Here is a 26584-nt window from a genome sequence, read left to right on the forward strand (position 1 = left end):
CCCCTCTTCCTCTTCCTCCGCTCTCACACTCTCGTTCATACATTCATAGCAGCTGACACTTATAGATTTTATATTTACACAGTTGTATGGAGAGCGTCACACTCTTCTGTGTGTGAATGTGTGTATGTGTGCGTGTATATGTGTGGGGGTGTGCATGTATGTGTGTATGAGTATGTGTCTGTAAATGTGTGTGTATGTGCATGTATGTGTGTGAGTATGAGTGTGTAAATGTGTGTGTATGTGCATGTATGTGTGTGTGAGTACGAGTGTGTGTGTCTGAGTATGTGTGTCTGTGTATACGTGTGTGTATGTGCGTGTGTGAATGTGTGTAGGGGTGTATATGTGCGTGTGTGTGTATATATGTGTGTAATGTGTGTCTGTGTTTGTTCGTGTGTCTATGCGCGCATGTGTGTTTGTGTGTGTATGAGTGTGTGTATATATGTGTGTAATGTGTCTGTTTGTGTATCTATACATGTGTGTGTATGTTCGTGTGTCTATGCGTGTGTGTATGCATGTGTACATGTGTGTGCATGTTTGCATATTGCCAGTGTAGTTGCGTCATAGACAAAACTCCAGACTTCTACTGTGTCATTTTTAAACAAATATTAGTAACTCCTTCATGAAAACTCAAGTTGTGGTGACCAAGAAATACACAAAATTAACAATTCAGCTCACAGCTCCATCCAGTGGCACAAAACAGTAATGCACAATATGACAAGTATTGATTTAGCAGTTCACATTAATGCAGTGTGGACTCTGTCTGTGTGTGTTCTATCGATCCACATTATATCTGCCACACGCCGGACATTAACTGACCAGGAAACAGACCCACAGAGAGATGACCTTGGAAATACCACCGTGTGTTTGAATCATGGACATAGACGACCAAAGAGCCAATCAGGAGGGAGGCTGTTGAAGGTAACGCCCCTTCCCGCCCGCAACACTGGTTTAGCAGAGAGTGGGCACTTAGCAACGCTGTCAATCAAACCTGTTGCTAACACTATCTGTTATTAATGTTCATATCTTGATTTACAGACACAATAGTGAAATAAAAACTAAAATAAAATCAGGATCATATAGAGCGGGATAATATGAAGATTTTAAGACCAAAATTACGAGTCTGACAGCAGCCGGAAGCCCGCGCATGATCACTTCCTGTTTGGAACACGACGCTAGCAGTTTAGCTAAATCCATTTATATGAAAAGTCTATGTACACATTAGCTAAGTCTGCTTTAAAAATAGTTACTGAGCTGCTAAGAAGTAGTACCATTTGTGGTAGTAGTGTTTTTAGAAGTGAAGTACGTGTTTCTTTAAATATTTATGTTACTACGATGCTCACTCACTGATGTCATTATCAAGTCATCGAGCAGCAGGACGAGCGGCGGCCTGTGTATGAACCGTGTATGATGTGCGTGTGTTTTTAAGTTCACAGTTTGGAAGAAAACAGAACTTTGAGATACACATTTTCCACCAAATTGGCAAATAAATTGTAATAAACTTATTTTAAAACCATTGTCTCGTATGTGTCCATAGACTGTATATATAAATGGACAAAGCTAACCTGCTAGCCGCCGCACTACAAACAGGAAGTGATCATGAGTGCACTTCCGGCTCCATCAACTCGCTAACGTTAGCAACAGGTTGGATTGACAGCGTTGCTAAGCACCTGCTCACTGCTGAACCAGCGGTGCAGGCATGTTCAATATTGTCCTATACCTACCATCAACAGCCTCGATTCTGATTGGCTCTTTGGTTGCTATGATACTCATAGTCAGAATTCCAAATATATAGCGTGGCTCCAAAATTGCGGCTATAACTGCTCTAGCCTCGATGAGCTTCACTTGACAGTCTATGGGCAAAACCAATGTTAATTTATTATTACAAGAATTGAGTTAACTTTGCTTTGTCCCTTAAACTCGTGAAAAGTGCTTATAAACTCATCCCTGTGAATAATTAGAACATGCCACGAGACTGAGGTGTGAGTTTAGAGGGCTGTTACAAGGGTTGAAAATGGAGGGGTTTTTTTTACAGTGCAACATCTGTAAGAACCTACAGACAGGAATGGAGAGAGCGTGAGAGAAAGAGACGAGGCGGAGGAGGAGAAGGTTGTGTAGCACATCATCTTCATTGGCTCTGGTCCATTATTCATCAGAATCACTTGAGAATGGAGTCATTAAAATGCAACGACATTAGTCAGACATGACACAGAGCCCAACGACAGAACATGAAGAGGAAGAGGAAGAGAAAGAGGAGGGGAACAGGCGAGGAAGAGGGGAGGAGGAAGAGGAGGAGGAAGGGAGGAAGAAGAGGGGAAGAGGAGAGGAGGAAGATGAGGGGAACAGGGGAGGAAAAGGAGGGGAACGGGGAGGAAGAAGAGGGAGGGAACAAGGGAGGAAGAAGAGAGGAAGAATAGGAGGGGAAAAGGAGGGGAAGAGGAAGTGGAGGGGAAGAGAGGAGGGGAAGAGGAGGAAGAGAATTAGGAGAGGGAGAAGAGAGGAAGAGGAGTGGAAGATATGAAGAAGGGAAAGAGGAAGAGGAGGAGAAGAGGAAGCGGAGGGGAGAAGAGGAGGAAGAGGGGGGGAAAGAGGAGAGGAAGAGGAGCAGAAGAGATGAAGAGGAGGGGAACAGGAGAAAGGAGGGGAAGAAGAAAAATAGGAGGAAAGGAGAAAGGGGAGGGGAACAGGGGAGGAGAAAGGGGGGAGGAAAAGGGGAGGAAGAGCAGTGAAAGAGGGGAGGAAGAGGAGAGGTACAGGGGAGGAAGATGAGAGAAGGAATAGGGGAGGAAGAGAGGAGGAAAGGGAGAGAGAAAGAGAGACGGAGGGGGCTGAAACAGTGCAAACATGAGTAAAGAGAGGGAAATGAGATAAGGATGGATTGATAATGAGTTGAAAGAGTGAGAGAGAAGGACTGTGAGGAGAGAGATGGAGGGGGGGAGGGCTGAAAGAGTGAAAACATGAGTAAAGAGAGAGAGAGAAATTAGACAAGGATGGAGTGATAACAAGCTGGAAGAGAGAGGGAGGAGTGGGAGAAAGAGAGGAGAGATGATAGAGGACGGAGAGGGAGAATGAGAAAGGAAAGAGATGAGATGGAGAGGAGGGAGAGGGGCTGAAAGAGTGCAAGCAACATGAGTAAAACATGAGTAAAGAGAGCGAGAGATTGAGAGAGGGATGGATTGATAATGAATTTAGAGAGAGAGCGGAGGAGGACTGGGAGAGAGGTTTTACATGAGACTTTATGGCCCCCATGACCCCCCCGGAGCTGTGCGTTTGAGCATGTGCAGTAAAAAGACGCGCTTGTGTGTCCTTGGTCTGAACACAGCGGCGGCCATTTTGGAGACCTCCTAAAGCGTCTGTGAAGTTACTGAAGATGATGGTTTTATAGAGTTTACAGAGGCCGTTTGAAAGTCAAGTTTAACCCGACCAAAAGTGGAGTGTTTTCACGAGACCTGCAGAGCGAGTTTACTGTCAACGTAAAGCCACATGACGGATGACATCACCACATTCTATCGACCAATCAAATTTAACACAGACAAGGTGCAGTTAAAATTATTATGGTTCAAATGTAGGTTTTTTTTCAGCCATAAAACAGGAAGTGAAGGAAGCTCATCGAGGCCAGCGGTTATAGGGGAGCAGAGTTCACACCACAAGAACCATTTTAGTCCGGTCTCGTCCTGGTCTCGTCCTGGTCTCGTCCTGGTCTCGTCCTGGTCTCGTCCTGGTCTCGTCCTGGTCTCGTCCTGGTCTCGTCCTGGTCTCGTCCTGGTCTCGTCCTGGTCTCGTCCTGGTCTCGTCCTGGTTTCGGTTCAGCCCCGGTTCAGTCCTGGTTTCGGTTCAGCCCCGGTTCAGGTTCCGCCCCGGTTCACTCTCTATATGACCCATCTCGTTACATAATCCTCATAATTTGCATTTTTCTCTGTTTGTCCTGAATGTCTTGCCGTACTCACATCTCCCAGACGTAAGCACGTTCCCAGGCTGTGAATGACGTCTTCTGCCAGATCCGAATGATCCGAATCCCAAACCAAACCGATGGACACGATCTCCGGCGAATTCATGAGGACCCGCCGGATCCGCAGCACCTCTCCACAGTTACTCTGAAAGGGACGAAACAGGAAGTACAAATCAGGTAGGAGCAGACAGGTTTATTCATGTTATGATCCGAGATGAGACGCAGACGGTAAAAAATACAAAAACATATTCGTCCCTGAAGTTCACACACGAGACAGAACATAAATCTACAAACACCTCCAGTTTATGACAATTTATGAAAACGAAAAGGAAGGAAAAAAATAAATATACTTTTTGTACAGAAATATATAAATGGTCAAAATAAATCCATTGTGAGATATCTGATTGTAAGGTGTTTATTGACCGATAATCTGGAAGCGCGCTGTTAACATGCTAGTTGTTGTTACCATTACTCCGCTCTGGTCTCAGAGCTGTGAAAAGTGCTTATAAACTCATCATGGTGAGTAGTTAGGGTGGTCTGAATGCATAAGGCAAGTGAGGAATTTTTTATGTTTTTTTTAAACATGGACGTCCAAATATCGGTTCAAACAATATTCTGGTTGGACATGAAGTGATGTAATAATTCACACACCCCCCCCCCACACACACACACATACAGCGACTCCACTTCTCATAAAAGCCGTTACAGATGTGACTCCCAGAAGGCGTCAGGTGAGGATCACAAAAACTATGGAGAGACCAAAGGAACGAGAAGAAGAGAAGAACCAGGATGTAGAGGTTTAAAGCTGCGGAAATGATCAAATGGAAAGAGAGAGAGAGAGAGAGAGAGAGAGAGAGAGAGGAATAGTGTGTCCCAAGAGGCTAGTGTGTAGCTGAGAAGGAGAGAGGAAGAGATAGGAGAAAGAAGAAAGAGAAGACAGACAGAGGGAGAAAGAAAGAGGGGACAGAAGTACGTATAAGAGAGATAGTGGGATGAGGAGAAGAGTGTCCCAAGAAGCTAGTGTGCCAGCTCAGTGTGTGATCAGTGCTTCTTTCTTTGACCCAACACAGAGAGAAAGAGAAAAGGAGAGAGAAAGTGAGGGGGGAGAAGAGAGATAGAGGGAGAAAGAAGGAGAGAGAGAGGGAGAGACAGAAGGAAGCAAGAGAGAGGGGAAGAGAGAAGAGAGGGAGGAGCAAGATATAGGAGTAAGAGAGAAGAGAGACAGGGAGGGTTCTCTCTCTGTTCTCTCTCCTCTTTTCTCTCTCCCTCCTCTCTCCTCTTTTCTCCCTCCCTTCTCCGTCCTCTCACACTCCCTTCTCCGTCCGTTCACACTCCCTTCTCCGTCCGTTCACACTCTCCTCTCTCCGTCCGTTCACACTCTCCTCTCTCCGTCCGTTCACACTCTCCTCTCTCCGTCCGTTCACACTCTCCTCTCTCCGTCCGTTCACACTCTCCTCTCTCCGTCCGTTCACACTCTCCTCTCTCCGTCCGTTCACACTCTCCTCTCTCCGTCCGTTCACACTCTCCTCTCTCCGTCCGTTCACACTCTCTCTGTTCTCTCTCCTCTCCTCCCTCTATTCTCTCTCTCCTCTCCCCGTTGTCCTCCTCGATGAGCTGGCAGATAAACAGGTCCTGTAGCCGCTGTGACCCAGATGCCCCGTCTCGATCCGGGTGCCTCCAGTCAAAGCTCTGATGGAGGTCAGTGAGAGGGGGACAGCTGCCGGAGCGTGCCCACAGAGGAGCCTCTTTGTGCGGGCGTTTTGGCTGCGAGACGTGGGCGCCCGGGGGCAGAGCTGGAGCTATTCACAGGCAGGATTCTCCCATGAGGCAAAGCGACAACAACAATAATAATAATAAAAATAATAATAGTGTAAAAATGCTCCCTGCTTCAGACCTGACGGCTTCTCCTTCACACTGTTTTTTTTTTTAACAAAAGCAGAGAATTCTAAGGCCAGATACAGTTTTATTGAAGGACGTCCAGGGACTTTGGAGTTAATCGAGGTCCGACAGAGAGAAAAGAAAAGTGGACAATAGTTTTGAGCAGAGCAGTGGTCAGGGTTTAGTGAATCTGAACCAAAAGTTAAACTCCACAAGTCGATGATGCAGTGAAACGGCTCGTGTGCGGTTTAGGAATGAAGGAAAAATAATCACATTCTAACATTTTATTTTCTCGTATTCATAACCCCAAGGATTTTTAATGAATGTTCCACAGTATGGCATTAAACTTGATGATCTTAGGGTATTATCCTACAGCTACTACTACCACCACTACTACTACCACCATGACTGCTACTACTGCTACTACCACTACCACAACTACTACTACTGCTACTGCTACCACTACTATCACACAACTACTACTACTACCGTTGCTGCTACTACTACCACTGCTACCACCACACAACTACTACTACAACTACTACTGCTACTACTATTACTATCACTTCAGTGCACAGATCTGACCTGTAACTTAGCCCGGTGGCCACAAAAGTTCCATTGTGTAACTTTAAATGTCCTGACTCACTTGGTCCTGGTTTAGTTTTGTTTTCGGCTTCAGCAGAACACCCCCAAACTCCCCATCGCCATGGAGACAGAGACTTACGGGACAGTTCCTGAGGTCGCCCATGTTGGATGCATTTCGGAGCAGCTCCCCAAACATGTCCGGAGTCGGCTTGTCTCTGCACTCCAACATCCTCACCGCCTGGTTACTATGGAGACAGAGGGGACGGAGGGAGGAGAAGAGGGAGGAGAGAGAAGAGAGAGAGGGGAGAGTACAAGAGAGACGAGAGAGAGAGAGCGGAGACAGATGGGACAAAGGGAGGAGAGGACAACAGTGAGGAGAGAGGAGAGGGGGACAAGAGGGCGGACAGAGAGAACAAGAGGGAGGAGACAGGACAAGAGGGAGGAGAGGGAGAGAGAGAGGACAAGAATACAGAGGGAGGAGAGAGACAGAGGACAGAGAAAGGACAAAAGGGAGGAGAGAGTGAGACGACAGAGAGCGAGAAGAGAGGAGACAAAAGACAAGTGGACAGAGAGAGGAGAGAGAGGACAGAGACAGGAGAAGAGTGAGAGAGGACAGAGGGAAGAGAGACAAGACAGGGCAGAGAGGAGAGAGATAACAGAGAGAGAGAGATAGGACAGAGAGATAGAGAAAGGACAGAGAGAGAAGACAGAGGATAGAGAAAAAAGGAGAGGACAACAAATTATTATCATTCTTATCTTATAAGGGAAAAAACTCAAACTGCTGCACATCACAGAACCAGAACCTGCTGCTTATGAACAGAATGTATCTAATGATAAACATCGATACGATACTGGGATCAGATATCGACTGTCACTGTGTCTCTGTGTCATTTTGGTCGATAAAGTTTCCTGTAAATCGTCTTATTATCAATATGGCCCAAAATGCCTCATAATAAACTTACACTTGTATTTTTACAAAGCTGTTTTCTAATTACATCACGTCTGGATCATTTTACCTCATGCTCTTTGTGTTTAATGGACATAAATGTTGTTTTCAGCCACGACACTGAGGTCAGACATCGGCAAATACTTAAAGCCAAACTTATCGATATATCGGTATCGAAACAGAAAAACCTGGATCAGTGCTTCCCTTATTATAATAAAACGATATTGTAGATAATTGAAATGGCTCATTCAGTTGATCAATAATCCGAGAAAACTTGAGCTATTAGTTTTGGAAAAGTTATGTAACTTTTCTGGGAGAGGGTACGCCACCTGCTGGCCTCCATGGAAATCATATTGCTTGGTCAAGAATGTTCAACAGTATGGTGTTAAACTAAGCCAAGTTACAGGTCAGATCTGTGGAGAAGTGACCCCAACACACGGTACAAATGTATTTGTTACTGAGAAATCCATAAAAAAATGCAACTGTAACAGATGCATCAGTTTAATGCCACACTGAGGAACACTTAACGCAAAATCATCTCCTTAGTGACAAGCAGAAAAGTTACACAGTGGAGCTTTAACATAACATAAACATAAAAAATAGTCTGTTAAATGAGTTAAATATGTCGTCTCTGTGTCGCTCACTTTAATTATTTCATCTTGGAGGTAGAATAAATGTAGAACAGAAAGTCTGAAATACAGAGCATTTTACCGACAAAAATAGCGGAGAGATTATAAAAGGGTCTCCCCCAAACCTGACGCAGCCAGAGGAGCTTTAGCAGTGTCCTTGAGTATCTAACTCCATTTAGTCTAATTATGAACTTTGACCTCTGGAGTGGTGCCCGCCAAAAGAAAGGTTCCCCCCTGGGAGCGCCTTCACTTAAGTGGGGGAAGATTAATACTGACGCGCAAAGGAAACACCGTGAAAGCCAAAGCATTCAAGTCGATGAGGAGAAATAAACGGGAATTGTACAGAGCTGTTCACTTCTGTTTGTATCAGAATCACTTTTATAAAACTATACTTTATACAGTGACGGAAGAATACTGCAAAAATGTGTTTGTTTAGTTACAGAATACTGAATATCTGTATTAAAATGTATTTCGTAACCATAGACTGTATATGTAAATGGCCATAGCTAACCTGCTAGCCGCTATGTTCCAAACAGGAAGTGATCATGAGCGCGCTTACGGCTCCAATTCACTTTCTATGTAAAAAACGTCGCCCCTCTCTCTGTAGCTGCTGCTGTCAGACTCGTCATTTTGGTCTTATTACTGTTCATATCTTGAGTTAATGCAAACATTTTAAGAGACAAATCAGGCGCCATCTTTCCCCGAGGTCGTTCCCACTAGCGTCAGCAACAGGTTTGATTGACAGCACTAGTAAGTTCCCGCTCCCTGCTAAACCAATGGAACTGGGCTCCAAACTGGCCCGGGTGACGTTACTCAGTTCACTTCATGTAGCTGATTTTTGCAGCTCTGATCTTAATCTTCTACAAATAAAATGTTTATGGAAATGCCTCAGTCTGTTACATAAGAGTCATTGTCTGAGAGAACATTCATTTTCACACATCCACACGTGTGTTATGATCTGGTGTGTGCTCCCTGGGTACTTCCCTATGTGCTCAATGTCTGCTGCCCCGTCTGCTGCCCCGTCTGCTGCCCCGTCTGCTGCCCCGTCTGCTGCCCCGTCTGCTGCCCCGTCTGCTGCCCCGTCTGCTGCCCCGTCTGCTGCCCCGTCTGCTGCCCCGTCTGCTGCCCCGTCTGCTCCCCCGTCTGCTCCCCCGTCTGCTCCCCCGTCTGCTGCCCCGTCTGCTGCCCCGTCTGCTGCCCCGTCTGCTGCCCCGTCTGCTGCCCCGTCTGCTGCCCCGTCTGCTGCCCCGTCTGCACTTTCTACTTCTGTTCCCCTTTTTATCCCAGACCTTAACCTCAAATCCACAACTCTGAATATTTCTCGTTTGACACTGAAACGGAGCTTCAATGAAAATGATGTGAGTGAAAAACATCGAGCACAAGGACGAGAGCGTTGTTAGAGAGGCATGATGTAACATTTCTGGTGTCTCCGTGGAGATGGTATTGCTTTGCCTGGAAAGTATGAGAGAATGGCATTAACGTTTTCTCCATGGTGACAGTAGCTGCACTAGGTCAAGGTGCGGGTCAGATCTGTGGAGACACGACGTCACACTATAAGATTGGATTAAGAAGGTATTTTGATTGTAATAAAAACAGCTGTAATTGAACCCATTTTGATAGATATGATAAAGGCTGGAGAACTTTATTTTATTTTACTTTATATTTTATTTCATATTTATTTATTTTATAATTTATTTTTTATTTATTTGTAATTTTATTTTATAATTTATTTTTATTTTATTTTATTTCATTTTATTTTTTATTGTATTCAAACATTTGCAAAACGGCTGATTGCCTTGTTGATATTCTTTACATATAGTAATATAAACTCCACATAGTCAGGGCTTCCTCAGTCTGGGAATTGAACCAGGGACCTTCTTGCCATCAGGCGACCATACCACTGCGCCACAATACACCGGCATCCCTTTCACATCAGATGCCCTTCCCAACCCTGTCCAATCATCTGGGTTTAAAACACAAACTGTATTTTCTATTATTATCATCTCTATTTTCAAATCAACAGCATTTTTCCCGTTTACTTTGGCAACACTTTCACATCAGATGCCCTTCCTGACCCAGTCGTGTCCAAGAGAACAGACAGAAAACTTCCACAACATGAACCTGAGCTGTATTTTGTCCAGTTATTCTCAAAGCAACAACAGCATCTTTTTAACTTGACATTGCTTTTACATCAGATGCCCTTCCCGTTCCAATCCTCTAGAGACGTACAGTTTAAAATATTAGCTCTGTTTATTTGTTTTGTTTTTATAACACTGTAATAATAATAACACATGGGACATTCAGATCCTATTTTGAATGTGACAACAACAACAGCGGCTCTTTAAGTTGACATTGCTTTACATCAGATGCCCTTCCCGAGCCAATCCTCTACAGACGTACAACTTAAAATATTAGCTCGGTTTATTTGTGTAATTTCCTGTTTTAAATGCGACCGCAGCAGCGCCTCTATCAGTGTGTACACATTGTGCTTTGGTCTCCATGTTGCCCTCTGATTAGCTCACTGCTGTTGACTTCTGCATATTTGTTAGCGGCTAAAAATAGCTCGCTAACAGCCTGGTGCTAACAGCCTGGTGCTAACAGCGCATGGTGGCACTGCCGTTGTTTGTTTGTACTTTTGCCCCTCGCTCTTCGGTTCGGTGTTCCAGCTCTAAATGGGACACACACACACGATGCTTCTAGACGCCACAGAAAAAAGCAGAATCGATGCAAAACCAATGGGCAGGAATAAAGCGTTTGTTTAGTGGGTTTGTGAGCTCCACTGAGGGAAAATAGTGAAAAATGGCATTATTGTGGTAGCGGTGTTAAGTTTTTAAAGGGGAGAATTAGGCCGACATGGTTCACGGAGGGAGTTTACGTGAGCTTGTGTGTCCTGGTTATGAGTGTGACCCACAGACTGTGTAAAGAAGTGGACTAAGTGAGTGTGACGTTGGCAGTTATAGGGGCCAATTTGTTTCATTCTGCTGTTTATTTATCACCGCTCATGTTTTTAATGATATTGTGGATGATCTTTAGCATCATGACGTCAATGGCATGAATTAGTTTGTTATTCGTTACAGGCAAAAACCAACAAAATGAAGCTCATCGAGGCTAGAGCAGTTACAGGGGCCAATCTGTTACACATCTGGGATTCTGACCACAAGTATCATAGCAGCCAAAGAGCCAATCAGAAGTAAGATTGTTGAAGGTAATGCCTCTTCCTGCCTGCACCACTGGTTTAGCAGGGAGCAGACACTTAGCAACGCTGTCAGTTAAACCTGTTGCTAACGCTAGCAGGAGTAACCTCAGAGAAAGAAAGCGCCTGATTTGTCTGTTATTAATGTTCATATCTTGATTTACAGACATAATCGTGCCATAAAAACCCCAGGATCATGTAGAGCGGGTTAACATGAACATTTTAAGACCAAAATAACAACGGTTTTTCAATAGAAAGTGACTTGGAGCCAGAATCAAAGGAGCCAGAAGTGCCCCTATGATCACTTCCTATTTGGAACGTGGCGGCTAGCAGGTTAGCTATGTCCATTTATATATACAGTCTATGATCCAGACCAGGCGTATCCGTGATTGGCTAATCCACCTGTCAATCACGCCCATCTGAACTCAGTGACCAGACTCACATCTCTGTAAAGTATTGAAGTGATGTGTTTCCAGACCCCAGGCGAGCTCATTGTAGTAAAAGTCTGGTATAAAGTTCACAAATGATCTTTCACCCTTTTAAAACCATTTCAAATGTAAACATTTTACTAATTACCAAACTAACTTTTTATAATCTTGTATTTTACGTGTGGTGGCATTTTACATCTTGCCATAGGGACTGCAGTTGGAAACTAGCTGTATAGCTAATACTGGCGCATTTACAGAAATGTCGATTAATGTGCATTGTCCCTATTCAAATAAACTAATAAATAAATAAATAAATAAAATATCTGGAATCTACTAGAACTGTACATGTATTTTTATGATTATGAATACACACACGGCCATGTCTTTAGTTCTGTGCGTTGTGCCTCCTCCTGTGCTGCGCTCGGAGCCCCTCCCTCCCTGTGACACCGCTCTCACACTGTATGGATCTGTACGGGCCCCTGGGTGCGCTGCATTAAACTCCAGATTGATTACTTCCCTGCAGTTCTTCACTCCACTGACTTAAGAGGTGTGGGATTTTGGTGTTACATAACTGCACGGAAGACACACGAATGCCTCCCATGTATATGTGTGTGTGAGTGAGTATGAGGGTGTGTGTGTGTTGCTCTGTAAAAAGAACACAAGCGTTTAGAGATACAGAGCTGAGAAGTGAAATCGCAATAGTTCATAGGATGCCCTAACTCACAAAGGTATAAAAATGCTTTAAATATACACATTTTATAATATATATATATATATACATACACACACACGTATTATTAAAAGGTCCTATATTAGGCAAAATAAAAATACATTTTTTTTAGCTTTAATCCATGCTGTTACCTCCTCAAAAACAGACCTTGAGTTGTGTTTTGTTTCATTCACACATGTTTAAGTAACACTTTATTATCAGTCTGTCTACATCTCCAAAGCTCAAAATGCTCTGTTCCACCTTGTGATGTCATGAAGTGGTAATTTTCATGTGAACAGCTCCTTTTACCTTTGGTTCAGTAGAGATGTGGCAAATCCAGGGCTGAAATGATCCAAATGATTCTAGTGAAGGTGTGTGGAGTTTAAAAACACAGTGGAGCACTTCCTGTATTACCACTTCATGACATCACAAGGTGGAACAGAGTTTTTTTTGTTTGAGAGAAGAACTCGGCCTAAACATGCAGGGTTTGTGTGTTAAACATGTGTGAATGAAACAAAACAACTCCAGGTCTGTTTGTGATGAGGAAACAACATTAGAACATAGATCAGAGAATAGAGTCATATGGGAACTTTAAGTGACCTGACATTCAGCAATAACTAAAATATAACTAAAAACATGAATCTTTACTAGTTTGTGAGTAGAGTTCTTTGGAATTTGTTCACAATCTCTTAAGAACACTTCAAACTAGCATTAGCATTACCAACCTATTTTGGACATTTTTTTTAAAGAATCTTCAAACCATCAATGACTTCGAGCAGGAGTGTCCAAACTTTTCTCATTAAGAGCTACGTATAAAAACACAGACAAAGCTGAGGCCGATCGAGGGCCGTAGACTGCTCAATACGGTGAATACTTCAAATCTGCACGTTTATTACAAGTTAGACTGAACCACATGACCTTTTTTCAAGCTTACATCCTCAATGGGACACATTAAATATTTGAAGTAGATTTTCAGAGATGTACAAAGTAAAAAGTACTGTTTAACTCTATAGTGTCGGATGCTATCGCCGCCGATAGATTCGCGGTTACGGACATTCCATTACCTTAATTTTGCAACCAATTATGCTTCATGTAAATTCAAACAGCATCTCAAAACAGAGGCATGGGGCTTTTTAAATATCTTACTTATTTTACCAAAGATCACAAACTCATAAGCTGCAGATCTTCAGATATTCTTTAGTAAACATTCCAAAAAAATATGACCTGGCAAAATCAATGTCTTAGCTGCATAAACGCCTGACATTTTTTTATAGGAATGGCTGTAAAAAACATAACCCTAAGTACAATCTGCATAATCTTGTATAAATGTTGATTATTGTTCATATCTGTAATTTAAAGTGTTTCTGAGCTGACCAGATAGTTTTTTCATTGTTTGCTTGCATAAAAGTTACTCAAAAGTACATTCGTTTTTATATTTTTCTTCTACTTAACCTGGTATTACACACTTATTTGATGCATCAATGGAAAAATAAGGATGCATTTGTAAAATAGAGGTAATTGTGTGAAAAAGGACAAAAGTACAAGTTGATACCTCCTTTAACATGATTTTTTTGGCTAAAAAAAGAAAAAAGGCTAAGCGAGCTGTAATGGTCTATAACACGTGTCAAACTCAAGGCCCGGGGGCCAAATGCGGTCCGCCATGTCGTTTTATGTGGCCCGTGACAAGGTAAATTTAAATGTATGACTGTCTTAAAATGTCAGTTTATCAGGAGTTACGCAGTTACACAGACATATTTTTTATATCTTTGCAAATTTGAGACGAACCATTTTGCTGATGTGACCCTCAGTGAAATTGAGTTCGACACCCCTGGTCTATAATGCACTCAGTCCTTAAAGGGTTAAGGTAATATGGGCCCATTCACCTGGAAGCTTTCGGGCCAAGAAAAATTGGTCTGAGGGCCACCATTTTGTCCCCTGGGCCACAGTTTGGGCTTGCCTGTCTTTGAGCAGCAGTACAGCAATCGTCTTATTAACAGAATGTTATTAACGCTGTTGTTGTGTCCTTGGGCAAAACACTTCCTCTGCCTTTCCATGTAAAAGGATGTAATGATGTGAATGAAAAATGAGCTCCTCTAATCCACTTCCAGGGAAATTGGTCGTATCCCATAACAGCCTCAAAGCTCACACAGAGGGGTAGACTGGAGGGCTTTTACAGACTCCACATGGATTTAAATATAGTTTTTACAAAGCTGGTGTTGTGTTTGTATAGTGCAGTAGTTGTAGGGACAGTGCAGCTGCATATGTATGAGGAGGTGGAGGAGGTGGAGGAGACGAGGAGAAGAAGAGAACATGCTGTACTGTCTGTAGAGCGTTCAGACACTGCTCCAGGCGACTTACACTGTACTGTGTGCGAGTACCAGGGACTGTTTACATAAAAGGACATAGCTAACCCGCTAGCTGCAATGTTCCAAACAGGAAGTGATCATGGGCGCGCTTCTGGCTCCATCAACTCTGGCTCCAATTCACTTTCTATTGAAAAACTGTGGTCCCTCTCTCTGTAACTGCTGCTGTCAGACTCGTCATTTTGGTCTTAAAATGTTCGTATTAACCCGCTCTACGTGATCCTGGAGTTTTTTATTTCACTATTGTGTCTGTAAATCAAGATATGAACATTAATAACAGACAAATTGCGCTCAGAATGCCAAATATGTAACAAATTGGCTCCTGTAACTGCTCTAGACTTGATGAGCTTCATTTTGTTGGTTTAGGCTGGTAACAAATAAACTTCATGCCACTGACGTCATGAACCTAAAGATCATCCACAATATCATTAAAAAGATGAGCTGCAATAAATAAACAGCAGAATGAAACACACTGACAAGAACGAACCCAACCCCTGATGTCTGGTCTTGGTTCAGCCCTGGTCTAGACTGGATTTACACCTGGTTTAGTCCAAGGTTTAGTCCTGGTTTAGTCCTGGTTTAGTCCAAGGTTTAGTCCAAGGTTTAGTCCAAGGTTTAGTCCAAGGTTTAGTCCAAGGTTTAGTCCAAGGTTTAGTCCAAGGTTTAGTCCAAGGTTTAGTCCAAGGTTTAGTCCAAGGTTTAGTCCAAGGTTTAGTCCAAGGTTTAGTCCAAGGTTTAGTCCAAGGTTTAGTCCAAGATTAGTCCTCGTTTAGTCCAAGATTAGTCCTCGTTTAGTCCAAGATTAGTCCTCGTTTAGTCTAAGATTAGTCCTCGTTTAGTCCAAGATTAGTCCTGGTTTAGTGCTGGTTTAATCCATGATTAGTCCTGGTTTAGTCCATGATTAGTCCTGGTTTAGTCCATGATTAGTCCTCGTTTAGTCCAAGATTAGTCCTGGTTTAGTCCATGATTAGTCCTGGTTTAGTCCTGGTTTAGTCCAAAATTAGTTGCGTTAGTTTCGGTGTAGTTAGCTCCTCCCTTCAGACAGATATAAGGCAGTGTCCAGCACTGATCTGACCAGAACTGAAGAAACAGGTTGGATGAGCAGCGAAACGTCTTCACTCTTAAACTTTTTATCCAGTGACAGATTTGAATTTTTCTTTTACTACGGATCAGACCTGGACGACTGAGCGACACACAGACAACTCTCTATAGCTCAAAGCTTCTCATAATACAACAAAAAAAGTAAAAATAGTCCCACGAGTTCGAATAATAATCCCACATGATAAATACATAATTATCTCTCATGTGTTAAACGATAAGTTGATATAGTATTCACTGTGACATAGTACTGTGTCTGTGACTCGTACTCACCATAGAGACGTGGTGGAGATGTAGTGGACCATCTGGATGAACGGGAGCGGGTCTGAAGTGGCTCCACAGTTGGTACAAACGCACTGCAAAACAAAACAAGACTCATTAGTGTTTAAATCAGACCTTTTCTGTAAACTCTTCTTTTCAGATCTTTAACCATGTTTGAGTTGTTTCTTCTCATTGAGCCTCTGAAGTTGTATTTGGAGTGATTCACGTTTGATTTTAATCTTTAATCTATTCTTATGAAGATGCCATTTTGTTGATCTACCCGTTTTCACCTCCACCTGGACACGCCCACTGTGACGTACGCACTTCCTTCTCCAGTTTTATTTCCTTAATCGGTGATACTCGTAGGATTCAGCAGCGTCGTGTAGTCATTTTGGTACAAATTTTTTTTAAAGAGCTTGTTAGTGTGATGTGCAGCTGTCCATAGAGGGCGCCAACAGCATGCGGCGCTTTGTTGTGATGACGTTTACGACGACGTCAGCTCCCATTGGACACCACAGTTTTCTAATGTGGAAGTCAGTGGATTTGTTTCTTTTATTAAATCGTTTTAGATGAATATTGTGATTTAAAATGTGTAAATTAAAACAATGATCCACTGGTGTCAGAGATGAGAACCATAGAGAAACAAGCACAATTTAATATGACGTCACAACATTCTCAAATCCTTATAGTTTATAATTGAGCTGAAGATATTTTTCCCAAATCGTTTTGGCACAAACGTAACAAGGAGAAGGTTAAAAATAATAAAAGATAATAGAGGACATTGAATTAATTAAAATCTGAAATTGTATTTAAACATGAATGAATGAGACTTAACACAACATTAAAAGCTCCATCGTTGTTTATGTTTTTTTAGCCTGTACCTTCTTTCAAACAGGATCCGTGACACCTGCTCTGGGAGGATTTAAAACACTGGTGTAATCTCAACTTGTTAGACTCTACATTTGACTCTGCATAGACTTGGAAATTGATTCTGCTTTGAATTTTGCTGTACGCTGCCTTTATCCCGACTGTACAATAAAGAACGATTCCCGAGCCGTCTGTTCTTCAGAACAGAACAGAAACCGACAGAGAAACTTGGTGGCCAAAAAATAACGTTATGTCTGAGTTTTCTGTGACTATACAACACTGTTATAACATTTTGTAAGCAATGTAATATATTTGTATATTGTTCACACATATCCTGTACCTGAGTGTGTGTGTATGTGTGTGAGTCTCACCTGTTCAAAGAGCATCATGGCAAACTTCTGATGGGGGATGCAGTGTTTGGCGGTGCAGATGTCCTCTCTGCTCTCGGCGCTGATGTGGAAGTGGAGACGCATCAGCAGATTCTCCTACAGCACAAACAACAACACAAAAACATGAGCAGCGCCGTAAACTGTACACGAAAACATGTAAATATACAGAATAAACCACAGACTGTGTAAAGACGTGGACTAAGTGAGAGTGGCGTCACCCACAGCGTTCAGCTCCAGTCAAATCCCGCCTGTACCACTGGTTTAGCAGGGAGGGGGTGCTTAGTATAACTGTCAATCAAACCTGTTGGTAACGCTAGCTAGCTGGAGCGACTTTGGGGAAAGAAGGCGCCTGATTTGTCTGTTATTAATGTTCATATCTTGATCCTGCATTTTTTATTTCACTATTGTGTCTGTAAATCATGTAGAGCGGGTTAATACGAACATTTTAAGACCAAAATGATGAGTCTGACAGCAGCAGTTACAGAGAGAGGAGCCACAGATTTTCAATAGAAAGTCGGAGTTGGTGGAGCCGGAAGTGCACCCATGATCACTTCCTGTTTGGAACGTGGCGGCTAGCAGGTTAGCTATGTCCATTTATATAAACAGTCTATGGTATAAACCAAAACAGAGCAAGTTATGACACCATAAATAATTAGAAGTACATGGGCCGTGTGTGGGCTGTGTGTGTGTGGGAGTGTGGGGGTGTGTGTGTGTGTGTTATGCATGGGCTGTGTGCATGGGCCGTATGTGGGCCATGCGTGGGCTGGTCTAATCTGTGGCATTGAAGCTGCATCTATATTTCATAAGAGCTCTGGTGGATTCCCTGACTGAACACATTTACACCCAATCGATCAGAGAGCACCCATGGGCCCCACACAAACCCATGCTTACACGCACACACAGACGGGGGAGCAGGGCAACGGGGGGGCAGGGCAACAGGGGGGCAGGGCAACAGGGGGGCAGCGGAAGAGCACAATCTTGAGTTAAAACGGCTTAATCCCAGAAGCTTGTTTTGAGTTGAATTTTTTAGCTCTTTTTAAAGACAGCAAAAACATGTTCAAAAACAACACGTTTAAACTGCGACAGCACCAGATCAGGACTGGACCAGGACTAGACCAAATTCACATCAAGACTGGAAAAAACAAGATTAACAAAGTCTACATCAGGACAAAGCTGGGATCAATCCTGAATTTAACCAGGACTTAACCTGGACTAAATAAGGACTAAACTGGGATTAAACTGGGACCAAACCAGAACAAAAACAAGTCTACATCTGGACTAAACCAGGACCAAACCAGGACTGAAGAAATCAATTAACAATCTAGATGAACAAGTCTTTAGTCTGTTGTTGTTTTTTTTTGCAGTGACGAGAAAGAGAAAGAGGACAGGAGGAGGAGAGGAGGAAAAGTGGAGGAGAGGAAGAAAAGAGGAGAAGGAGGAGAGGAGGGATGGACAGAAAAGGAAAGGGGGGGGATTTTTAAGGGTGACCACTTGAATAGATTGAGTCTAATGTGCTGTATTGTGCATCAGGGCCTGTTCTAAACACACTATATATTTACATATTTATTAAAACGGCACAAGAAATGTGTCATATGGAGGAGACAAAGTCAAATCTACAGGGTCAAAGGTTCAAAAATGTTCGTATTAACCCGCTCTACATGATACTGGGTTTATTTATTTCTCTATTGTGTCTGTAAATCAAGATATGAACATTAATAACAGACAAATCAAACAGTTTTGCCCAGCGCCCGCTCCGTCCTGAACTCTCGGGAACAGTGGGATTGGCTCTGGATTGGCTCTTTGGTTGCTATGATACTCTCAGTCAGATATATATGGACATATATTGGAAATTACAAATATGGACGTCTGCTCCAAATTGGGCGCTGTAACTGCTGTAGCCTCGATGAGCTTCGTTTGGAGCTGAACGCTGTGGGTGACGTCACCTATGACTGGCTGTGGAGCGCTCCATTAAAAAGACCTTAAGAACTTAAAAAATTAACTGAATCCTCATGAATATTGCATCATTTGTCCCGATCAAGGTAAAAGCGCGACTCACGAAGCACTCAGCGGCGTCGTCCATGATGCCAAGCTGGAATCGCTGCTCGTCTTTGAAGGTTTTGGCCAAAGCCGAACGCAGGAGGTCAGAGGGCAAGACCCGCTCACTGCTGAACTGGAACTGAGCGAAGATACTCTGCAAACAAAAAGAAAAACACAACACAACGCTATTTAGAACTGTGCGAAGATACTCTGCATTGTGTTGCTGTTTTGTTTTGTTGTGTTTGCACTTTAGAACTGAGAAGACACAACAAAACAACACTCTTCAAACAGGTCTGAAAAAGCCCCACTATGAAACATTTCTGCGTGTGGGCTTCTTTGCTGTTTTTGCACTTTAATATTAGTTGTTCATGTTGTACGTCTTAAAAAAAAAGGATACACCACATAACTTTTTAGCCAGAAGTAGAGTAGAATAAAGGAGGAGTGGAGGAGAGAAGAAAGAAGAGAGGAGAGATGGACAGAAAAGGAGAAGAAGAGAGGAGGAGTAAGTGGAAGAGTGGAGGAATGGAGGAGATGTCATGTGGTGATACAGGAAGTGCTCCACTGTGTCTTTAAACTCCACACACCTTCACTAGAATCATCTGGATCATTTCAGTCCTGGAATGGCCAGTTTCTACTGAACTAAAGGTAAAAGGAGCTGTTAACTTGAAAACTACCACTTCATGACATCACAAGGTGGAACAGAGCATTTTGAGCTTTGGAGATGTGACAGACTAATAATAAAGTGTTACTCAAACATGTGTGAATGAAACAAAACACAACTCCAGGTGTGTGTTTGAGGAGGAAACAGCATTAGAACATGACTTAAACCTCACAAGAGTCAGTTTTGTGTGATATAGGAGCTTTAATGTGCCCAAATAAAGCACAATATCTTCCCGTTAAATCTGTGCCTCTTGTTTGTTGATCTTTTTAACCCACAGGCTCTAGATTCAGCACATAGAGTGGAATGGAGCCGTTTGGACCAGTCCTGACTCACAGACCTGAGCACAGACTCACAGCTCTGCCTCAGTATCACACAGCATCAATAATAAATGTGTTTAGTAAAGAGAGTTTCCTCGACAGAAAGACTCGATTTAAAAGGCCCACGGAGCAGCAAAATGGACAGGAGCGAGACAGAGACGGAGGTGAGACGGAGACGGGGTGAGACAGAGAGAGGTGAGAAGGAGACGGAGGTGAGAAGGAGACAGAGGTGAGACGGAGACGGAGGTGAGAGAGAAAGAGACGGAGGTGAGAGGGAGACGGAGGTGAGACAGAGACGGAGATGGAGGTCAGACGGAGGTGAGCCTGAGGTGAGACAGAGACGGGGGTCCTTGTCATCCCCGTGAGAAGGCGATGGGGTGAGAAGAAGATGGGGGTGAGACAGAGACAGAAACGAAGGTGAGATGGAGGTGATTCATAGATGCAGATGGAGGTGAGACAGAAACAGGGGTGAGACAGAGATGTGGGTGAGAAGGAGATGGGGGTGAGACGGAGACAGAGGTGAGACCGAGGGGAAATGGAGGTGAGACAGAGATGGGGATTAGACTGAGACGGGGCCAAGGAATCCTTTTTTTTTTTTTTTTTAATGGGAATTTTAAAGGTCCTATATGACACAAACTGACTCTTGTAGCTTTAATCCATGTTATGTTGTTTTCTCCTCAAAAACAGACCTGGAGTTGTGTTTTGTTTCATTCACATGTTTGACTTTATTATTGTAAAGCACCACCTTTACACATTTGATCAAATTAAGGTAAATGTGGATGTACCATTTCTCATCAGTTCTATAATAAAACGGAGCCTGATTATTTAAACACAAATGTAACTGCGGCTCCGTTTGGCCGACGCTCGACTGTTTTCACTGAAGATGCAGATTTTCAAAGTTTACACAACGTCTCAGCGGGAGAGCCATATGACACTCGACAGACGCCAACATACCTCCTGCTAGCTCTACGGGCCAGAGCACAGAGGGTTTTATTTTTATTATAGAGAAACTGAAGGAGACGTAAAGGGACAATATGAAACTTTTCTGATGGGAGAGTCACATGCTTGTTTCCATTTAGATGTTAACAATTTGCCTGGAATGTTCCACAGTATGGCATTAACTTATCTAGTTGTTATCATGAACTTATCATGTTCATGCAGACAAGCGGAAGATGCTGCGTAGTTTACAGGTCAAAACTGTGGAAAGGCGACCTCACTCAAAAGGAGGAGGAGGGAGTGAGGAAGAGTGAGGAGGACTGAGGCAGAGAGAAAAGGAGTGAGGAGGAGGGAGTGAGGAGGGTTGAGGGGGAAGTGAGGAGGAGGGAAAAGGAGGGAGTGAGGAGGAGTGAGGAGGCAGGAGGAGTGAGGAGGAGGGGGCGAGGAGAGATTGAGGAGGAGGAGGGAGAAGTGAAGAGGAGGAGGGAGGAGAAGGGAGAAGGAGGCAGGAGGAATGAGGGAGGAGGAGGGAGGAGGAGAGAGTGAGAAGATTGAGGAACAATGAGGAGGGAGTGAGGAGGAGGAAGAAGAAGGGAGGAGGAGTGAGGAGGATGCAGTGAGGAGAGAGTGAGGAGAGAGTGAGGAGAGAGTGAGGAGGAAGGGGGAGGAGGACTTTGCCGATGCAGCGAATAAAAATGATCAAATTTTTTTAAAATATAGATTTGAGATTCATGAGGACTTTGTTTCTCTGAACAGATAATGACAGATTTTCACAGAGCTTGGTCTGTTTATCCAGAGACACATTCAAACCAAAACCACTCAAACATCATTTCAAAGTTTACGGATTTAACTTTTATTATACGACACTGGCAGAAAGTATCGGACATAAAAACAAACATCTGCAGCTTTTTACCATCTAAAAACATGTCAAAAATCAAAGGAATACTGTCAAAACCAGACTTGGAGAGACTTATCCTGCATTTGTCTCCAGTAGGTTACACGACTGTAACGTCCTGATCACAACCTTATGGACACTTTCTATGTACAATGAGTCTGACAGCAGCAGATACAGAGAGAGGAGCTGCAGTTTTTACATAGAAAGTGAATTGGAGCCAGAGTCGTCACAGACAGAAGTGCGCCCATGATCACTTCCTGTTTGGAACGCAGCGAATAGCAGGTTAGCTCTGTCCATTTATATAAACAGTCTAAGATAATATTACAATGAAATACGAGACCAGAAAAGTTACACAGTGAAGCTTCAATGAATAATTAGTTGTGTTGTTTTCCCAAAGTGTTGAACAAAGTGCAGTCTGTTCAGAAACAAGGGCCCCAGTGGCTCAGGGCTGTGTGTGTGCCTGTGTGTGTGTGCCTATGTGTGTGTGTGCCTGTGTGTGTGTGTGTCTGCCTATATGTGTGTGTGCCTGTGTGTGTGTGTGTCTGCCTATATGTGTGTGCCTGTGTGTGTGTGTGTGTGTGCCTGTGTGCGTCTACCTATATGTGTGTGCCTGTGTGTGGGTGTGCCTGTGTGTGTGTGTGTGTGTGCCTGTGTGCGTCTACCTATATGTGTGTGCCTGTGTGTGGGTGTGCCTGTGTGTGTGTGTGTGTGTGCCTGTGTGCGTCTACCTATATGTGTGTGCCTGTGTGTGGGTGTGCCTGTGTGTGTGTGTGTGTGTGCCTGTGTGCGTCTACCTATATGTGTGTGCCTGTGTGTGTTTGCATATATGTGCGTCTGTGTATCTGCGTGTGTGTCTGCGTATATATGTGTGCATGTGTGTGTGCATGTTTGAGTGTGTATGTGCATGTATGTGAGTGTGTGTCTGCGCATATGTGTATGTACGTGTGTGTGAGTGTGTACACGTGTGCGTGTGTGAGTCCCTTGCAGCAATGCACCAAGGAAAGCGGAGGGGGGTAAGCCTTAAAAGAGAGAGAGGAGGAGGGAAGAGAGAGGGACGGAGAGAGGGGAGAAGGGTATAGGTTGAAAGAAATGAGTGAGAGAACATGGGAGAGAAGAGGGGGTAACCCTGAATAAGAGGGAGGGAGAGGGGGAGAGAGAAAAGAGAGGGAGGACAAAAAGGATGGGGGATAAGTTTGAAACAGAGAGAGTGGAGAGAAAGGGTAAAGAATGGAGGTAGAGAAGGGGAGTAGGCCTGAAAGAGAGAGAAGAAGAGAGGTAGACCCTGTAAACAAAGAATAGGTGTGTGAGAGAGAGGGGGATGGAGAGGAGGAGCGAGGAAAAAGGACCTTAAAGAGAGAAAAAAGAGGGAAGAGAGGGGGAGAAAACGAGGAGGAAAGAGATCAATTAAATGGCTAGAAGCAGTGGAGGTGTGTTCCTGATCCAAACCCATTATTCTCTCCCTCCAAAATTCCCTGCTCATCGAGTGTCAGTGACTTCCTGCGGGGGGCGCCGCATCCCCCTCAGGTCCAAAATGGCCGCTGTTTGTTTTGAATGGAAAAGAGTTCAGTTTGTTCTCAGGTTTATTTCTGTGCGAAAAAGAAGATGACATGCTCAGTACAGGCCACACACTCTTTCATCACCTCTCTCCCTCTCTCTCACTCCATTTCTCTTTCATCTCTCATCCTCTTTTCTGTCCCTCTCCTCCTCCTCTCCCTCTCCTCTAACCCTTTCCTTATTCACTCCTTCCCTTATATTCTAACTCCTCTCTCTTTTTCCTCTCCTCCCTCCGCTCTTTCTCTACTCTGTCCCTCTCTCTCTCTCTCTCTCCCTCTCTCTCTCAGCGTGGGTTTTTGCTTTGCTCAGCTCTTTTTGTCGGCCAATTAATTACAGAAGAGCTCCAGAGACAGAAACACACTTACACACATACATACACACACATACACACACACAGAGGTCAGAGGTCATCAAATATTTGCAGATTTTCCAGGAGAGATCGTGCACTTTTACATTTGAACAACTTTAGGTCTTTTAAAAGCAGAGAAAACTGCCTTTACTCTGTTCAATTTGAATGAATAAAATACTCACCCTGACCCCGTGACCTTAACCCCCAACACTCTAAACCCCTAAACCCGTAGCCCTGCAATGTTCCACTATATGGCATTATTCTCTTTTGTTCTTTTAAGATTATATTTTAAACTACAAACACCAGGACACAAGTGCATACAGAAACAAGAAGAAAACTGAATTTCCTTCATAACGATTTTAAAGACTTAACCCAGAACTAAACCAGGTCTAAACCAAAGACTAAACCAGGTCTAGCTCAAGGACTAAACCTGGGACCCTAACCCCGGACCTGGTCTGGGTTCTGGTCTGTGAAATCATCATGTGGTAATACAGGAAGTGCTCCACTGTGTTTTTAAACTCCACACACCTTCACTAGAATCATTTGGATCATTTTCAGCCCTGGAATGTCCAATCTCTACTGAACTAAAGGTAAAAGGAGCTGTAAACTTGAAAACTACCACTTCATGACATCACAAGGTGGAACAGAGCATTTTGAGCTTTGGAGATGTAGACAGACTGATAATAAAGTGTTACTCAAACATGTGTGAATGAAACAAAACACAACTCCAGCCCCATTTTTCAGTCGACCAATCGATCGGCAGCACGTCTTTACTCACTACAGCACTAGAGCGGTGGTTGATTAAAGTGAAAGTACCTTGAGGGCGCAGAAGATACAGGAGTCCTCCATGCATTTGTGAGTGGTCAGCTGTCGAAAGCTCCTCCTGAAGATGTCCAGATGCCACAGAACCTGCACACACCACACAACACTGTTAGCAACACCACGACCGTTAGCGACACAGCAACGTTAGCAACAAAGGACCAAGACTGTTAGCGGGACCCAAGCCCCGGGGCCTAAACATGGCCGCTCATTGAAAAAAGGGACTAAACCGGGACTAAAAGATGGACAACAGACGGACAACAGACGGACTTTGAGCTGAGCAAATCTAATTTATCATCTGAAAATAATTTAAAAAATCGCCACCTTTGTGAAAGCTGTCAGTCGTTGAGTGGCCACTAGTCCAACTCGAGACAGTTCTCAGCAGCAGGACCCTGTAGTTATTTTAACATCCATTATAGGCTATAAGAATACATATATAAAAAACAAACTATCCCTTCAAAAAGCTGAGAAGAGTGGGGTATAGCTTTGCATCTATTAGGGATGCACCGATACTACTTTTTCTTAAATGAATACAAGTACTTAATTTTGAGTACTTGAGCCACAGCATAACAGTGAGTATTGTCTTTTACCACGGCCAGTTTCACCATTATAGACGTGTTATGGCTCTTTTAAAAGCTCTGAACCCTGTTTGTCAGTTATAGTAAGTTACAGTACATACACAAGCAAATACTCGCCAGAGCCACTTAGCAAAGTTAGCATGCTACCATTGTCAACACTGTGCTGATATCTGCTGTGAACTATAAAAACCTTTAGAGTCCTAAATATTTGCACAGTTCATGTGCTTTTTTTTATGTCACCTGGTGCGGCTCCTCAGAGGAGAATTATGAGCTTCAAATAAGATGCACCACAGATACAGTGGTATCGGCTCTTGGTATCAGCAGCCCATTGCGAATATAAGTACAAGTACTGACACCTGCTATCGAACTGATACTGCATCGGTGCATCCCTACTATCCATTCATCTCTCCATCCGTCCATCCATCTGTCCATGACTAAACTGCATCTCCTCCTTTGTCTCTTTCCCTCTACAGTTTATTTGTTGTAACAAACAGAATCTATTTCACTGCAGGAGCAGAAACACCACACGACAAAAGCAACAAACATGACACGACAAAAGCAACAAACATGACACGACAAAAGCAACAGAAACATCACAAGACAAAAGCAACAGAAAGCAGTACTTTAGTATTACAATGATTTTATTTATTGCTGTATTGTGTCTGATCAGGGTTGGTGCACACAACATTGAACTTATTAAAAAAAAAAAAAAAAATCATCTGTATCTGATTATGAAGCATTTTATTGTCCGAAAAGAGCGTTAGCATGCTAGTCGTTGTTAGCTGAAACAGTAAAAATCAGGTACAGCGCCTTTTACTGTTTAATACAACTTTATTTTTAGACCTGAACAAAACCCAGATGCATCGAGACATGGTTCTATATGTAACCCAAACAGACACCGCCGCAGGGCCCGCCGGGAGGAGGCCCTGGGGACGCCTGGGACTCAAAGGCTGGGACTGGCCTGGGAATGGTCCGGGGGCTGCCCTGAGGAGAGGAAGTGTCTGGGGAGGGGGAAACCAGGGCATGTCTGACATCTGTGTGACCCGATGCTGTATATATGAAGGTCTTCAAACAGGACGCGGTCACGTAACTGTATTAAAGAGCTTTTTAAAGATCTTTTTACAACTAAACCCAACAATTTAAAAG

General features: G+C 43.4%; 1 protein-coding gene across 1 annotated transcript in view; it reads right to left on the bottom strand.

The window, feature by feature from the left end:
- LOC117386890 (inactive ubiquitin carboxyl-terminal hydrolase 54-like) overlaps window positions 1–26584 on the bottom strand; it is a 67157-nt gene that overhangs the window by 34637 nt on the left and 5936 nt on the right. The window contains exons 3-9 of the mRNA XM_055229844.1: window positions 24858–24950; window positions 19349–19483; window positions 17275–17388; window positions 16049–16131; window positions 8496–8498; window positions 6549–6654; window positions 3945–4091 (exon numbers count right to left, since the gene is read on the bottom strand). Coding sequence (XP_055085819.1) covers window positions 3945–4091; window positions 6549–6654; window positions 8496–8498; window positions 16049–16131; window positions 17275–17388; window positions 19349–19483; window positions 24858–24950 — 681 coding nt within the window. The remainder of the gene's footprint in view (window positions 1–3944; window positions 4092–6548; window positions 6655–8495; window positions 8499–16048; window positions 16132–17274; window positions 17389–19348; window positions 19484–24857; window positions 24951–26584) is intronic.

Source organism: Periophthalmus magnuspinnatus, chromosome 19, assembly GCF_009829125.3.
Source record: "Periophthalmus magnuspinnatus isolate fPerMag1 chromosome 19, fPerMag1.2.pri, whole genome shotgun sequence".
Taxonomy (NCBI): Eukaryota; Metazoa; Chordata; class Actinopteri; order Gobiiformes; family Gobiidae; genus Periophthalmus; species Periophthalmus magnuspinnatus.